This window comes from Rhinichthys klamathensis, unplaced genomic scaffold, assembly GCF_029890125.1.
Source record: "Rhinichthys klamathensis goyatoka isolate OS25496 unplaced genomic scaffold, OSU_Roscu_1.1 h1tg000409l_1, whole genome shotgun sequence".
Taxonomy (NCBI): domain Eukaryota; kingdom Metazoa; phylum Chordata; class Actinopteri; order Cypriniformes; family Leuciscidae; genus Rhinichthys; species Rhinichthys klamathensis.
Genome location: NW_026606909.1, coordinates 253,995 through 271,461, shown reverse-complemented (window position 1 = coordinate 271,461; position 17,467 = coordinate 253,995). Strand labels below are relative to the sequence as shown.

At 34.0% G+C, this 17,467-nt stretch overlaps 2 protein-coding genes across 3 annotated transcripts in view; one reads left to right on the top strand and one right to left on the bottom strand.

Moving 5' to 3' along the window:
* Positions 1–2,132, bottom strand: part of itga11b (integrin, alpha 11b) — a 48,900-nt gene extending 46,768 nt beyond the window's left edge. For both annotated transcript variants that reach the window (XM_056234935.1, XM_056234936.1), the window contains exon 1: positions 1,924–2,132. In XM_056234935.1, coding sequence (XP_056090910.1) covers positions 1,924–1,972 — 49 coding nt within the window. In that variant the 5' untranslated portion in view covers positions 1,973–2,132. The remainder of the gene's footprint in view (positions 1–1,923) is intronic.
* A 158-nt stretch (positions 2,133–2,290) lies between these two features.
* Positions 2,291–17,467, top strand: part of coro2bb (coronin, actin binding protein, 2Bb) — a 31,210-nt gene continuing 16,033 nt past the window's right edge. The window contains exons 1-5 of the mRNA XM_056234927.1: positions 2,291–2,355; positions 10,323–10,381; positions 12,783–12,983; positions 16,666–16,782; positions 17,049–17,198. Of these exons, the coding sequence (XP_056090902.1) occupies positions 10,367–10,381; positions 12,783–12,983; positions 16,666–16,782; positions 17,049–17,198 (483 nt within the window). The 5' untranslated portion in view covers positions 2,291–2,355; positions 10,323–10,366. The remainder of the gene's footprint in view (positions 2,356–10,322; positions 10,382–12,782; positions 12,984–16,665; positions 16,783–17,048; positions 17,199–17,467) is intronic.

The window sequence follows — 17,467 nt, the reverse complement described above, 5'->3', positions numbered from 1 at the left end:
TGAGGAAAGTGAATTTTTCTGACCCCAATGGGCAATGGCAGATATTTTTTCTTATTTTATGAATAAACTCAGTTAATTTTGTGTTTTCAGAAAATAGGACTTAATATCTTAAGCCATATAGCATCTAAAGTAAATGTATCTTGATTTGATCATTTGTAGTGCAGGAAACCGAGACAAAAATACCAAGTGCGACACATTTTTTTTTTTTTTTTTTTTTGCAGTGGAGTCGTTAAAGAGAACATAATTAGGTATGTATCCCAAAAGTAAATATTTGAAAAGCCGTATCTGAGTTTTGATCCAGCTAAAAGTAGGTTAAAATCTGTATTCGTTACTCATAATAGTATCCGAACTTCCGCCAGAAGAACTCCGGGCCGAGACACTTCCTGTGTCACCATAAGCCAATCAGAGCGCTCTTCAGGAGCTTCACCATGGCGGCGAAAACAACGAGAAACATCACCGCAAGTATTCTAATTTAATTATGGTAATATGTTATTCATTACAGTGACAACAAAATACGGTCCTTAAGTTCTTTCACATGCGTTTGGACTTCAAAGTTTGTTCCAGTTGTTATTAACGGGAGTTAGCCAGGAATTAGGTCCTTTTTCCAAAGCATTCCCTAAAAATATCTCGCCTCAGACGTACTTTTTCCATTTTGAGACGTATATTGTTTTTAAATGACAGTGTTTAAGAGCTCAGAGACGCAGGTAAACAGTGTAACAAACCCGCGCCCTCTGCTGGAGGCCTCATGCAAACGCAGCGCTAACGGAGAGATGGATTTATGCTTCCCAAACTTTTTATTATTATTTGAATGCAGGCAAATGAAGATGGTTTTATTCTTCTCATCAGTAAATCTTTTTCTGACTCGCTATGTATGCTAATGAAAGCAAAGTACAGGCCCTCTTGTGTAGGTCCATTAGATGAGTGAGTGTGTAAGTGGGTCCAGATTGTGTGTTTGATCCTGGCCATAAAAGTCTATCTGGATGTTCTGGTTGAAGGTCACACAGTAATTCCTCCTCCTTTATCAACCTGTCGTTCCCAAAGCAATAAAACATCCACTTTACTGAACTTGAGAACCCGATAAACCCCAAACCACGAGCAACACACACTAAAATCTACAGTATAAGTGTCAAATACTTAATTTCTCAGAATTTAGAAAGTGTGCAACTATTATGACTGTTTTATCACGGTTGTTAATGAAAAAAAACTCTTTAATATCTTGATTTTAGGCAGGAATGAGCTTAAATTAAGAGCTTTTGCGCACGTATCCACCCGGTTTCAGAAAAAATGTCTCAAACTGTGTCAAAACTCAATATAATTTCTCATCAAATTACCTGAGCATCTCCACGTTCATTTTATAACCTCATCCTCTCACTGGATGACAACTAAAGTGACTCATTTGGGTCTGTTATTATTTTCCAGGAGAAATAAAAATCATATACTTCAGAGATTTAGTCTGATTGTCGATACCGTTTTGTCCTCAAAGTGCCGCAAAACATGCTTTCTTCCTCTGTGTTTTTGTCTTGATTTCTATAGTCAACATTTGAAGTGGATCAAAACCTTTCAGCAAATGAATTTTGAACAATACCCGTTCTTGTCTTAGGACAACTTTGATCCACTTCAAATGTTGACTATACTGTAGTACAAGATAGATTTACTCGAGAAGCAAAATGCCTTCAGATATTAAGTCTTAAAATGAAATTAATTTATGGGTATCTCTTAGTGGGCTCACTTGCTTTCCCTTTGAATTAAGTTGATTTCTCTGACCCCATTGACAGATATTTGTTCTAAGCATAAATATCATAAGTCATTTAGCTTCTCCAGTATCTTTTGATTTAAGAATATTTAGATATTTGTACTGTAAAACAAGATAAAAATATCATATTTTGCAGTGTACACCTGACACTCATGCATAATCCGGCTCACCTGGCAGCAGAGCGCCGATCCACATCAGCAAGATGTACATGTACTCCATAAGTTCATACGTGAATCAGTCAGTGTGTGTGTGTGTGTGTGTGAGAGGTCCTCACAGCGAGAGCACACACTCGGGTCTGAACCTGACTGAACCGCAGCAGAACTACATCTGAGAAGGAGGAGCTGAAAACGGGTCGATCGACCTCTAACTCGGACAGAGAGAGAGAGTTTGGAGCAGGTACCGGTGAACTGAGTTTATTAGACCGGACTGAGCTTTTACTGCTCTCTCTCTCTCTCTCTCTCTCTCTCTCTCTCTCTCTCTCTCTCTCTCTCTCTCTCTCTCTCTCTCTCTCTCTCTCTCTCTCTCTCTCTCCAGATGTTCATCTCTCTGGACTCCACATCTGTCGGGAAACACCACAGAGCTCAACGCACTTCCATAACACGGTGATTTACACTCTTTAAAGACCTCAAGAAATCACAATTGTGGCTTTAAGTTCAGTCTCGTGTTGCATGAAGCTTCATTTTGAATCTATACACTCGATTTCATGGACAAAAACGGTACAGTGATTAGGATTAGTTGTGTAATGTGATCTCTGCACTATAAAAAATGATATTCAAAACTATTTTTGTAGTAAAATCATCTTGGATGTTTAAGTCATTTTAACTTAAAGTACATGAAACTGAATCTTGTTTAACTTATTCACAAAAAAAAGTTGAAAATTGCTTAATTTATTTTGACAAGTTAAAGCAACGTAAAAACATATGTTGTCATAACCTATTGATCATATCATATTTATCACTTAACTCAACTTTGAAAAAATTCCTCATGCCTTAAAATATCTTGAATGTAACTCGACACCCGTGCCTCATTTAGTATACGCGGTTCTATGAATATGCAAATGAGCCCCGCCTCCACTCACTCACTCAGCTCAGAGATCCACTGGTTGACGATCACACGTTGATCTGATTGGTTACAAGGTCGTTTGTGACGTCAGAAACACCAGCGATTTCAAACGTGTTTGAATTGAACTTAAATTACATTAAACTGACTTAAAACAAATGAGTTGAATCTTGAATAACTAATAAAAAAGTTAAAAAACTTATTTTGATGAGTTAAAGCAATGTAAAAACACATGTTGTCATAACTTATTGATCATATATTTTTTACAGTGTAAGTAAAACAGATTTTAAAAAGTTGCTGCTTAAATTTTTAAGGACAATCAACTTGGATGTTAAAGTAATTTCAACTTAAATTACATTAAACTGACTTAAATGAGTTAAATCTTGTATAACTAATAAAAAACAGTTAAAAGTTGCTTAATTTATTTTCATGAGTTAAAGCAATGTAAAAACATACAGTCATAACTTATTGATCATATAATTTTTTTCACAGTGAAAATGATTAATTTTACAAGAAAACATTATTTTTTCCCATTAAAAGAAATTCTTAGTATATTTACTCAGCATTTTGATAAATTTTTCAGAAAACAAGAAAGTAAAAGTATCTTGCTTTAAGATCGTTTAGATATTTATACTGGAAAACAAGACCGAAACACAGAACAGTTTCTTCAAAATTTCATGTGCAATTTAGTGTTGCTTGCCATTCGGTCATTTTTATGTGAAATTTACTAGTGATTTCTATAGTTTGCCGAAAGTGGGCGTCACTCTTCTGGAAACCGAAGTAAACAGATGAATATCCTGGAAGCTGGCGGGGGGGATATAACACAGTTAAACCCAACCACAGCAGAGACCGCTGACCTTCATGACTCGTGCGTTTAAGAGACTCCAGACACGAGGAGACGTTTGATACACTAGAAAAGCAAAGCAGGAGATGATTAACTCTATAGAGATGCTCTTCATACTGGAATAATCTTCCAGTTCACAGAAAAAACAAAGTTTATATGACAAACCATATGAGCTTCTTCCATGGAACAAAAAACATGAAGGTGTCAAGATCCCAAAATACGGAAGCGTATTGCATTCACTTGAGAAAAAAAATCTACTCTGTTTTTCTGAATTAACGAGTTAATTATCTCAGAATTACGAGATCATTTTTCATGGAAAAAAGTTTTTACTCTGTTTTTCTGAATTAACGAGTTAATTATCTCAGAATTACGAGATCATTTTTCATGGAAAAAAAGTTTTTGCTCTGTTTTTCTGAATTACGAGTTAATTATCTCAGAATTACAAGATCATTTTTCATGGAAAAAAAGTTTTTGCTCTGTTTTTCTGAATTAACGAGTTAATTATCTCAGAATTACGAAATAATTTTTCATGGAAAAAAGTTTTTGCTCTGTTTTTCTGAATTAACGAGTTCATTATCTCAGAATTACGAGATCATTTTTCATGGAAAAAAAGTTTTTGCTCTGTTTTTCTGAATTAACGAGTTAATTATCTTAGAATTACGAGATCATTTTTCATGGAGAAAAAGTTTTTGCTCTGTTTTTCTGAATTAACGAGTTAATTATCTCAGAATTACGAAATCATTTTTTCATGGAAAAAAGTTTTTGCTCTGTTTTTCTGAATTAACGAGTTAATTATCTCAGAATTACGAGAGAATTTTCATGGAAAAAAAGTTTTTGCTCTGTTTTTCTGAATTAACGAGTTAATTATCTCAGAATTACGAGATCATTTTTCATGGAAAAAAGTTTTTACTCTGTTTTTCTGAATTAACGAGTTAATTATCTCAGAATTACGAGATACGTTTTTACTCTGTTTTTCTGAATTAACGAGTTAATTATCTCAGAATTACGAGATAATTTTTCAAGGAAAAAAGTTTTTGCTCTGTTTTTCTGAATTAACGAGTTAATTATCTCAGAATTACGAAATAATTTTTCATGGAAAAAAGTTTGGCTCTGTTTTTCTGAATTAACGAGTTAATTATCTCAGAATTACGAGATAATTTTCCTGGAAAAAAACGTTTTTGCTCTGTTTTTCTGAATTAACGAGTTAATTATCTCAGAATTACGAGATCATTTTTCATGGAAAAAAAGTTTTTGCTCTGTTTTTCTGAATTAACGAGTTAATTATCTCAGAATTACGAAATCATTTTTTCATGGAAAAAAGTTTTTGCTCTGTTTTTCTGAATTAACGAGTTAATTATCTCAGAATTACGAGAGAATTTTCATGGAAAAAAAGTTTTTGCTCTGTTTTTCTGAATTAACGAGTTAATTATCTCAGAATTACGAGATCATTTTTCATGGGAAAAAGTTTTTACTCTGTTTTTTCTGAATTAACGAGTTAATTATCTCAGAATTACGAGATAATTTTTCAAGGAAAAAAGTTTTTGCTCTGTTTTTCTGAATTAACGAGTTAATTATCTCAGAATTACGAAATAATTTTTCATGGAAAAAAGTTTTGCTCTGTTTTTCTGAATTAACGAGTTAATTATCTCAGAATTACGAGATAATTTTCCTGGAAAAAAAGTTTTTGCTCTGTTTTTCTGAATTAACGAGTTAATTATCTCAGAATTACGAGATAAACTTTTTTTCCATGAAAAATTTTGCTCTGTTTTTCTGAATTAACGAGTTAATTATCTCAGAATTACGAGATCATTTTTCATGGAAAAAAGTTTTTGCTCTGTTTTTCTGAATTAACGAGTTAATTATCTCAGAATTACGAAATAATTTTTCATGGGAAAAAAGTTTTTGCTCTGTTTTTCTGAATTAACGAGTTAAATTATCTCAGAATTACGAGATAAACTTTTTTTCCATGAAAAATTTTGCTCTGTTTTTCTGAATTAACGAGTTAATTATCTCAGAATTACGAGATCATTTTTCATGGAAAAAAGTTTTTGCTCTGTTTTTCTGAATTAACGAGTTAATTATCTCAGAATTACGAAATAATTTTTCATGGGAAAAAAGTTTTTGCTCTGTTTTTCTGAATTAACGAGTTAATTATCTCAGAATTACGAAATAATTTTTCATGGGAAAAAAGTTTTTGCTCTGTTTTTCTGAATTAACGAGTTAATTATCTCAGAATTACGAGATAAACTTTTTTTCCATGAAAAATGTTGCTGTTTTTCTGAATTAACGAGTTAATTATCTCAGAATTACGAGATAATTTTTCATGGAAAAAAAGTTTTTGCTCTGTTTTTCTGAATTAACGAGTTAATTATCTCAGAATTACGAGATAATTTTTCATGGAAAAAAAGTTTTTGCTCTTTTTCTGAATTAACGAGTTAATTATCTCAGAATTACGAAATAATTTTTCATGGGAAAAAAGTTTTTGCTCTGTTTTTCTGAATTAACGAGTTAATTATATCAGGAATCTATCTATGTTAGGAACAGATCCAAATTTAAGTCATAATTTATGTTTTTTCTTTTCTTTTTTTTGTCTCCACTTTCATTCTGTGGACAATAACACAATTGACCTGTTGTGTTCTACAGAAAAAGACAAAATACACATATAGTGCATGTTCTCAATGTCTAAAATCACATCTTTAACAATCTTTAAACAAGATAAATGCATCTCTGAGGCAAAACTACGTACGATATTACACTTTTCAGAGCATATATTTTTGCATTTTAACAAGTTTTTGCAGTTTCGTTTTTACATAGTGCACCTTTAAAACATCTACAAATCCTAAAACTAGAAGTACTTGACAAGCAAAAGATATTACAGAGAATACTTGTCTTTTCTAACTAGTTTAAACGAGTTAAAAACAAATTAAAAGTAAGACAATGCATACGATTTTTAGAGAATATATATTTGATATAAGCTTTTATTACTAGTTTTAAGTATAAAAAAGTGTAAAAAAAAAAAAATGTACCAGTGCAGTTAGACAAAAAATAATTATATTCAAGAAAGATATGATCTAAAACATGTACTAATATCTAAGTGTTGCTATCTTGTTTTAAGGATTTTAAGAACAGGTCATTTTAATTGCAGAGTGTGTATTTTGTTGAAGAACAAGTGATTAAGAAATTGGTGCAAAAAAACCCCATGGAAATAATCTGTAATATGGATCGGCAGACGTCAGGCCGCCATAAACCGTTAAATATAGACTTTGTGGGAGTGTTTCAACTCATAATGTTCACAGCCAAAACACGAGCTCATGAAACCTGCGTCACTTTAACCTCAGAATGCTAAAATAACATCAGACAGAAGTGAAGTCAGTGTGTGTGTGTGTGTGTGTGTGTGTGAGAGAGAGAGAGAGAGAGAGAGAGAGAGAGAGAGAGAGAGAGAGAGAGAGAGAGAGAGAGAGAGAGAGAGAGAGAGAGAGAGAGAGAGAGAGAGAGAGAGAGTGTGTGTGTTTGTAAGTGAGTGTGAGTGTGTGTGTTAGCTTATGAATGTATGTGTGTGTGTGTGTGTGTGTGTGTGTGAGTGAGTGTGAGTGTGTGTTTGCTTATGAATGTGTGTGTGTGTGTGTGTGTGTGTGTGTGTGAGAGAGAGAGAGAGAGAGAGAGTGAGTCTGTGTATGTGTGTGCTTGCTTATGAATGAGTGTGTGTCAAAATATGAGAAAAATATAAAAAAATGTATGAGGGAAGAACTAACATTAACTTGGTTAAGGTATTTATCTGACAAAATTATTTGGCAAACAGGTTTTATTTTAGCATGCAAAAAAAAAACTGCATAGAAAATCAAAAAGTATAAATTGACTATAACATAATACATTTTTAATAATTCCATTGGTTCTCTTTTTTTTTTTTTTTTTGCATGTGTAATTTCTTTGTATGAAACCCGGGTACAAATATTTCACAATTTGTCATATTTCATTGCTTTATTATCACAAATAAATCAATTGACTCCAAGCACAATATGCTTATAAAATATTTGACACATTTTTATAATATTTTAATAAAAGTTTAAGATGTCAATTATCCTTGACCAGATATATAAATATATATCCTTTTCAAGTAATAATAACACTGAATTTCATTTGTAAACTATTTATGCATCTTAGTAATATTTGTTGAACTGGATTTGGTTCATATACAGTCAAACGCTTCAGTAATCTGTTTTTAAATAGAACTGAATGGATCTTATTTGATCCAGAAGTTATTGTTTCTCAGTGTGTGCCTTGTGCGATGGTGTAATTCTGTCCAAATCATTTCTGAATCTGAAGCCAATAAAATCTGAACGCTTCACTTTCAATTTCATATAGAGAAATATTGAATTCACCAAAGTTGAGTGTTTTAAAACCCAGTTTCACCAGCTTTACATTAGATTATTTAGTGCTTGTGTGAGGAAGTGTGCAGGGCTGAAAAAAAGGAATTATATTATTAAATTATAGAATTTTTCATGAAGAGTTTTGATTTAAGAATTTCCTTCAGCAAAGATTTTCAAGTAATAGTAACACAGCTGAAGATTTATGTAGTTGCAATTTGTGACAACTAGCCCCAGTCTAGTTTATTTCCAGACACTTCAAAACATTCATTTTTATTCGCCGAATACATTTAATTCCATTTTAGTGCCCAGGGTTATTATCGCTAACTGAGGCTAAAATTACACATAAAACCATAAAAAAGTAGCTTGAAATGAAATAAATGTTAACTGAAATAAATAGATATTTTACTTCTGCAAGAAAAAGCAATTCATATTTTTAAAACCTATATAGAAAATCTACACTCTAAACAACGCTTGGTTGTTTTAACCCAAATTTGGGTCAAATATGGACAAACCCAAATGTTGGGTTAAAAATGTCATTTAAAATTTTAACTCAACTTCAACTTTCACTTTCAACTGTAATTTTTTAATTACATTTTTAACCCAACATTTGGGGTTGTCCATATTTGACCCAAATTTGGGTTAAAACAACCCAGCATTTTTTAGAGTGGCATAGAAAAATAACAAAACACACAACAAAATGACTAAAACTTAAACTAAATGTAATATTTAAATCAAAATATCAATGATACTCAAATAAAAGCTGATGAATGCTATCACTCTAAACAATGCTGGGTTGTTTTAACCCAAATTTGGGTCAAATATGGACAAACCCAAATGTTGGGTTAAAAATGTAATTTAAAATTTTAACCCAACTTCAACTTTCACTTTCAACTGTACATTTTTTAATTACATTTTAAACCCAAAATTTGTCCATATTTGACCCAAATTGGGTTAAAACAACCCAGCACTTTTTTTTTAGAGTGTAGCTTACTACTCTTACTATTTTTGCCATGAACGACATAGTAAAAGTTGTACAGCCAGTACACTAGTGTGCAGTTTTGGATTCAGCATCTGAGATCGCACACTTCCCTACTATATAGTGGGCGATAAACAGTGTGTGATGAAAGAAGAAAGCCTGAATTCACTGTACTCATAGAAACAGGGGAAAAGTACACGTAGGTCACATGATAATAACAACATGGCCGATGTAATACATTCATACTATATGTGTGTGATTTCAGACGCAGGCCAAGTGTACTTCACCTGCAGTGGCTTGATGGGAAGGCGTGTTTCATCTCACCGCCACACCGAGGGCGTCACACCACTTTTATATTGACATTTACATTTACATTTACAATTATGCAGACGCTGTTATCCTTGCATTTCAAGGTACACATTTACATTCTTATCAGTTCCTGCTTTCCCTGGGAATTTACTATTACTATTATGAAAACTATTATTATGAAGCTGAATGATGAACAGTATACGCTCAATATATGATGTGAATCTTTCCCAAATTAGGCAAATTGACCTCATTTAGTTCTGGACTGTTCCTGCACTGACATGAATTCTATTATAATTCTATCATAATACACAACAACACGTGGCCTTTACATGCAGGGCTTTCAGGATCATTCAGTTCTATAGATTAATGTTTGGAGACATATTTCATATTGAACTCTGCATTTTACATTGTACTGTAAATCCAAAAGAAAAAAACATCAACATTTGGAGTTTAGAATGAAGCTTTTTTGCGAGATTCACCTGTGAACTGAACACGCAGATTCATCAGTCAGACAGTCAGACACGGCATGTGTTATATAATCAGCAGAGAGAGAGACAGAGAGACAGAGAGAGAGAGAGAGAGAGAGAGATGAGAGAGAGAGAGAGAGAGGAGAGAGAGAGAGAGAGAGAGATAGAGAGAGAGAGAGAGACAGAGAGACAGAGAGAGAGAGAGAGAGAGAGACAGACAGAGAGACAGAGAGAGAGAGAGAGAGACAGAGAGAGAGACAGAGAGAGAGAGAGAGAGAGAGAGAGAGAGAGAGAGAGAGAGAGAGAGGAGAGAGAGAGAGAGAGAGAGGAGAGAGAGAGAGAGAGATGAGAGAGAGAGAGAGAGAGAGAGAGAGAGAGAGAGAGAGAGAGAGAGAGAGGAGAGAGAGAGAGAGAGAGAGAGAGATACAGGAGGGAGGAGTCGTGTTTCCAGCATGATGATGATGTGTGTGTGTGTGTGTGTTTCAATCACAGCAGCAGATGTGTGTCGTGTGTCGTTTACTCTCTGTCTGTCTTCCTCCTTCATTAGATCAGCAGCAGAAGAGCATTCTGGGACCAAAAGAGCAGATCTTCATGACCAAAGTTACGGTAAGAAGACTGACACCTGGGTTTGAATGAAGATGCCGGATATAATCCAATTCGGCTGACAGGAAACATGGAAATTAATAAAAAAAGTTTTTTTTTTCCAGTTATGCTAGAAATTCATAAATAGACACACACACACACACACCACACACACACACACACATATATATATATATACACACACATTTATATATAGATACGCATTTCTAGTATACGGTAACTGGAAGAATATTTTATATATGTATACATTGTTTTAAACATGCAACTCGCTATATATGACAATATCACCAATTAAATTTGTATTTATATAAGCAAATTATATAAGAGAAATATCGAAGAAAGCTTAAAATATTTGACTTTATTTTGTTGTATACAATGCAAAATCTTTTTTGTCTTGTTTCGTAGTAAAACATATTAATCTGCACTGTAAACAAATATTTTCATGATTTATCACAACTTTTTTTCTTTTCTCAAATCAACTAAGATAATTAATGTAGTTCAGATAACATAATATTTTGAGTTTCTATTGATTAAAACAATCTCCTTCATTTAATTAACTAAACATTTTAATATCAATGAACTCAAAAACTTAAGTTAAACCAGCAATAATTTTTACAGTGTGTCAAACTTTTTCTCTAATTTTAATCACAGAACTCGCTCATTAGTGTTATATTAATGCTTAAAACAAGTAAAAGTAATTTACCAATGTGGTACGAAAAATAAACAACATTTTTAATATTTTGTACAAATAAAATGCATCTTGTTTAAAGACATTTTACTAATAAATGAGACAAAACTGATTAAAAGGTGTTTTTCACCTTTTCTTTTTTCCAGTGTATCTTTTAAAAAACTGATTATCCAATAAAAACAAGCAACGGGGAATGTGTGGGATTCTTGCAGGAAACACACAACCTTAACTTTCTTTACAATCACAATCACACACACTTGAGTTAAAGTGCGATGGTTAATCGTGCATTCGGTGCTCATGTTGTCTTTATATGAAGATATTAATATAATCCTCGTCCGGTCTCGAGCAGAAGCTGCGGGTGGATCCCCATTGTGTCTGAATCCCTGAAGATTCGGTTCGAGTCTGAGTGTGTGTGTGTGTGTGTGTGTGTTTGAGAGCAAAAGAAGGAAACGCACGAGGGCAAAGCAGGAATTGAGCTGAAACAATAGCAAACAATGAAACGCAAACCACAGGATGAGAGGATCAGGATCAGTCACTTCAGAAATTTGAACACACATGTGAAGTAGTTAAAGTTCTGCTTTTTGACCTATGGACAATAAAACATGTGAGAAACATTAATTCGGCGTTTCTTATCATCCACTATATAGGGTGCAAACGCCTGAAGAAGATTATGTAGCACATCTTTCTCCTGCAAATCCTCCAACTCATTAAATCGAGTTACACAATCCCTGCCGTCAACGCGAACAACGTCACCGCTGAGAGAGAGAGAGAGAGAGAGAGAGAGAGAGAGAGAGAGAGAGAGAGAGAGAAAATAGGTCATGTTTTCGCTCTCTGTGTGATTGGTGGCGTTTGAACATGTGGGACGCGTGTTATAAACCTCAGAGACACACAACAGAAACATGCCAGAACTGTTCAGCTGAATGCTCATCATGCGGGGAAATAATAATAATCTCGGATTAATCAATGTGTGTGTCACTATAAATAGATTGTTTGAATAATAAATGTGTGTGTGTAATCGGAATCGGTGCAGATCATTATTATACTATATAATAAAATATATATGGGATAATATATATATAAATAGTCAAACCAAAAACTATTCAGACACCAGATATCATTTTTGATATTTGTTTACTAGTGTGTGCAGGACACTATAGTTCATTTATGTAAGTGAGGAGAGCAAAATAAAGTAAATGTGACATATTATACCCAAATATTCTTCATACAGTGACTACCAGTAACATTTATGAAATTTGGGAGCAAATATGATTCCTCCACTTTGAGCTGATGATGTTTTGCTGAAGTGTGTTTTCTGTAATTGCTAATGCTCTTTTTACACACAGACTGAACAACATGAAGCATTGCTTGGTCACTGGTTGAGCTAAACTGGTATTATCTAATTGTGTAGTTAAATTTAACAGCTGACAGATATTCAACATAATTCATGTGTGAGAGTCTAACAGAAGGACGGACAAAACCAGCGAAATATTGTTTGAGTTCTGAGTTTATTACCATTTTCTAAACTATAGCGAATAAACTGAGATAATGTGAGAAATGTTGAAGGCGTCTGAATACATTTTGGTTTGACTGTATATGTGTGTGTGTGTGTGTGTGTGTGATATATATTATCAACACTGCTGGTTTAGTCTGTGTCTCTCGTCTGATAAGTGCTTGCTCTGGTAACTGGTGTTTTCGCGCTGTGTTCGTCTTCTATAGATGTCGTGGCACTCGACGTACAGAAGCTCAAAGTTCCGGCATGTTTACGGAAAAGTGGGAAGCAGGGAACAGTGTTACGAGGGAATTCCCATCACTCACAGCGTCCATGACAACCACTTCTGTGCCGTTAACCCCAAGTTCCTCGCCGTGGTCACAGAGAGCGCTGGAGGAGGAGCGTTCATCGTTATCCCACTTCACAAGGTAGAGTTCACTGATCGACCACCTGAAGCTGTGCATACTAAAACTAACTAGTTTTAGTCAAGTCAAGTCATCTTCATTTATATAGCGCTTTTAACAATGGAGATTGTTTCAAAGCAGCTTTACAGAGATAAACATACAATTTACGGTAACAGAGATTGTTTTGGCTTTATAGCGATTTTGAATAATGATATTTCCGGCTAAAGTTGGTTTTGATTGATTCACTTCCAGCAAAATTATCATTTGTTATTACATTAGGGGCCACTAAGATGACGGCGTTCTCACTAACCAACTGAAGCATAATCGTACTGTGCATACTAAAACTAACTAGTTTAACCAACCAAGTGGAGCATAATCGTACTGTGCATACTAAAACTAACTAGTTTAACCAACCAAGTGAAGCATAATCGTACTGTGCATACTAAGACTAACTAGTTTAACCAACCAACTGAAGCATAATCATACTGTGCATACTAAAACTAACTAGTTTAACCAACCAACTGAAGCATAATCATACTGTGCATACTAAAACTAACTAGTTTAACCAACCAACTGAAGCATAATCATACTGTGCATACTAAAACTAACTAGTTTAACCAACCAACTGAAGCATAATCATACTGTGCATACTAAAACTAACTAGTTTAACCAACCAACTGAAGCATAATCATACTGTGCATACTAAAACTAACTAGTTTAACCAACCAACTGAAGCATAATCATACTGTGCATACTAAAACTAACTAGTTTAACCAACCAAGTGAAGCATAATCATACTGTGCATACTAAAACTAACTAGTTTAACCAACCAACTGAAGCATAATCATACTGTGCATACTAAGACTAACTAGTTTAACCAACCAAGTGAAGCATAATTGTACTGTGCATACTAAAACTAAATAGTTTAATCAACCAACTGAAGCATAATCATACTGTGCATACTAAAACTAACTAGTTTAACCAACCAAGTGAAGCATAATCGTACTGTGCATACTAAGACTAACTAGTTTAACCAACCAACTGAAGCATAATCATACTGTGCATACTAAAACTAACTAGTTTAACCAACCAACTGAAGCATAATCATACTGTGCATACTAAAACTAACTAGTTTAACCAACCAACTGAAGCATAATCATACTGTGCATACTAAAACTAACTAGTTTAACCAACCAAGTGAAGCATAATCATACTGTGCATACTAAAACTAACTAGTTTAACCAACCAACTGAAGCATAATCATACTGTGCATACTAAGACTAACTAGTTTAACCAACCAAGTGAAGCATAATTGTACTGTGCATACTAAAACTAAATAGTTTAATCAACCAACTGAAGCATAATCATACTGTGCATACTAAAACTAACTAGTTTAACCAACCAAGTGTAGCATAATCGTACTGTGCATACTAAAACTAACTAGTTTTACCAACCAAGTGAAGCATAATTGTACTGTGCATACTAAAACTAACTAGTTTAACCAATCAACTGAAGCATAATCATACTGTGCATACAAAAACTAACTAGTTTAACCAACCAACTGAAGCATAATCATACTGTGCATAGTACTAAAACTAACTAGTTTAACCAACCAAGTGAAGCATAATCGTACTGTGCATACTAAAAGTAACTAGTTTTACCAACCAACTGAAACATAATCATACTGTGCATACTAAAACTAACTAGTTTTACCAACCAACTGAAGCATAATCATACTGTGCATACTAAAAACTAACTAGTTTTACCAACCAACTGAAGCATAATCGTACTTTGCATACTAAAACTAACTAGTTTAACCAACCAAGTGTAGCATAATCATACTGTGGATACTAAAATTAACTAGTTTAACCAATCAAGCAAAGCATAATTGTACTGTGCATACTAAAACTAACTAGTCCTACTAACCAACTGAAGCATAATCGTACTTTGCATACTAAAACTAACTAGTTTTACCAACCAAGTGAAGCATAATTGTACTGTGCATACTAAAACTAACTAGTTTAACCAACCAAGTGAAGCATAATCGTACTGTACATACTAAAAGTAACTAGTTTTACCAACCAACTGAAACATAATCATACTGTGCATACTAAAACTAACTAGTTTTACCAACCAACTGAAGCATAATCATACTGTGCATACTAAAAACTAACTAGTTTTACCAACCAACTGAAGCATAATCGTACTTTGCATACTAAAACTAACTAGTTTAACCAACCAAGTGTAGCATAATCATACTGTGGATACTAAAATTAACTAGTTTAACCAATCAAGCAAAGCATAATTGTACTGTGCATACTAAAACTAACTAGTCTTACTAACCAACTGAAGCATAATCGTACTTTGCATACTAAAACTAACTAGTTTTACCAACCAACTGAAGCATAATCATACTGTGCATACTAAAAAACTAACTAGTTTTACCAACCAACTGAAGCATAATCGTACTTTGCATACTAAAACTAACTAGTTTTACCAACCAACTGAAGCATAATCGTACTTTGCATACTAAAACTAACTAGTTTAACCAACCAAGTGTAGCATAATCATACTGTGGATACTAAAACTAACTAGTTTTACTAACCAACTGAAACATAATCGTACTTTGCCTGGTTGGTAAAACTAGTTAGTTTTAATATGCAATCAAAGCATTACTGTGCCAAGGTTTCGGTCTTAGTACCATCACAGTAATGTTGTTTAACCAGAGATCATGTGCAAATGCCAGTAGAAAGACAGTAATCCATAAGCGACGCGTGTGTGTTCAGACACGTGTGTTCAGTGTTTGGAGGATGTATTGATATCAATGTCAGGCTGGGAGAGAGAGATGTGTGAGACACATGTGACTGGTACAGACACACAATCAGTCCTCTGTTAGAGTTCTGATACTAGTTAGTTCAGTCCTCAAGCGTACACAAACGTGTTTTATGAAAGTTTCATCAGAAATGTGTTTTATGGAACTAAAGACGGTGTAGTGAATTTATTTTGGGTAATGTGGCTGCTCAGATTTCTGTGGAACCACAATGGATAGTTTGTTTGTAACGCCACATTGTGGTAGAAATAAGAACTGCAGCCACGAAAATTTTAATTTAGATTTACAAGTATTTACATATGTAAATAAAATTGAGGCAAGTTGTTACACTTTTACTATAGTAGTGTATAATTTTAAGATGGGAGTATATATACATATATATATATATATTATTTGTAAATATGAAATATCAAGCCATCTTGTGCAGCATATATGTATTTAAAATGTTATTGAGTTTTTGACCAAAGTAATCCATAAAACAAAAGCAAAAAAAATACTCATAATATAGAAAAAAAAGAAAAACATAGCATGCAAAAAAAAAATCACACCATTGTTTTGATCAAAAGAAAGTAATTAATTATAATGTCTAAATTTACAGCAATTAAAACGTACGTGACAACTTGCCCCGACTGTTATTGAGGGAGTCTGGTCTTAACGTAGGTCAGTGTTGTTTTATGTTCATATAAACAATTCCATAAGGATATTGATTTTTCAGAGAATTAAAACACACAAAAAATATTCTAATTTTAGCCAGCTAGGCCTTAACTGTCACCAACATACACAACAACTGCTAGAGAAAACGTTTGACTCAAAATTCTCATACCTTTCCTGTCTGACAACTTGCCCCGGTCTAAATATGAGCTCATTTTCTCTCAGCCAGGGCGAATAGACCCTCATCACCCAAAGGTGTGTGGCCACCAGGGCAGCGTGATGGACATCAAGTGGAGCCCGTTCATGGACAACATCATCGCGTCCAGCTCTGAGGACTGTACGGTGAGAAATAACCTGAGATATAATGATGCCAATGCAGCCTTGACCAGGGTCAGGATAAATATAATAGGCAAGGCAAGTTTATTTATATAGCACATTTCATTCACTACGGTAATTCAAAGTGATTTACACAGAAAGGAATTAATTTACAATAATCACAAAATAAAAGCAAGGAAAATTAAAAGGGGATACATAGGTAAACTTCTCATCTGGCATCTAATAATGTCTAATAATACTGAAATAAATGTTCCTTTGACTTTGAACCTCAGGTGAGGATCTGGCAGATTCCTGAGGGCGGTCTGAGGAGGAACATGACCGAAGCTCTGATGATCCTGATTGGCCACAGCCGGAGGGCGGGGCTTATCGAGTGGCATCCCTCCTGTAGCGGGATCCTCATCAGCGCCGGCTACGACTGCAAGGTGACCGGACAGTGTTGGGGCAAACGCATTACAAGTAACTTGAGTTACGTAATCAGATTACTTTTTCAAGTAACTAGTAACGTAATGCATTACTTTTCAAATTTACAACAAAATATCTGATTTTACTTTTTCAAATAAGTAACGCAAGTTACTTTGTTTTCCCATTTTTTGACTGACAGCTCTCCTGTCCAGAGGCGTTGTGTGTGAACATGATGGTTATTGTAGTTCTACACTAAATGTGTGTGTGCATTTGCATCTCACTTGCAAAA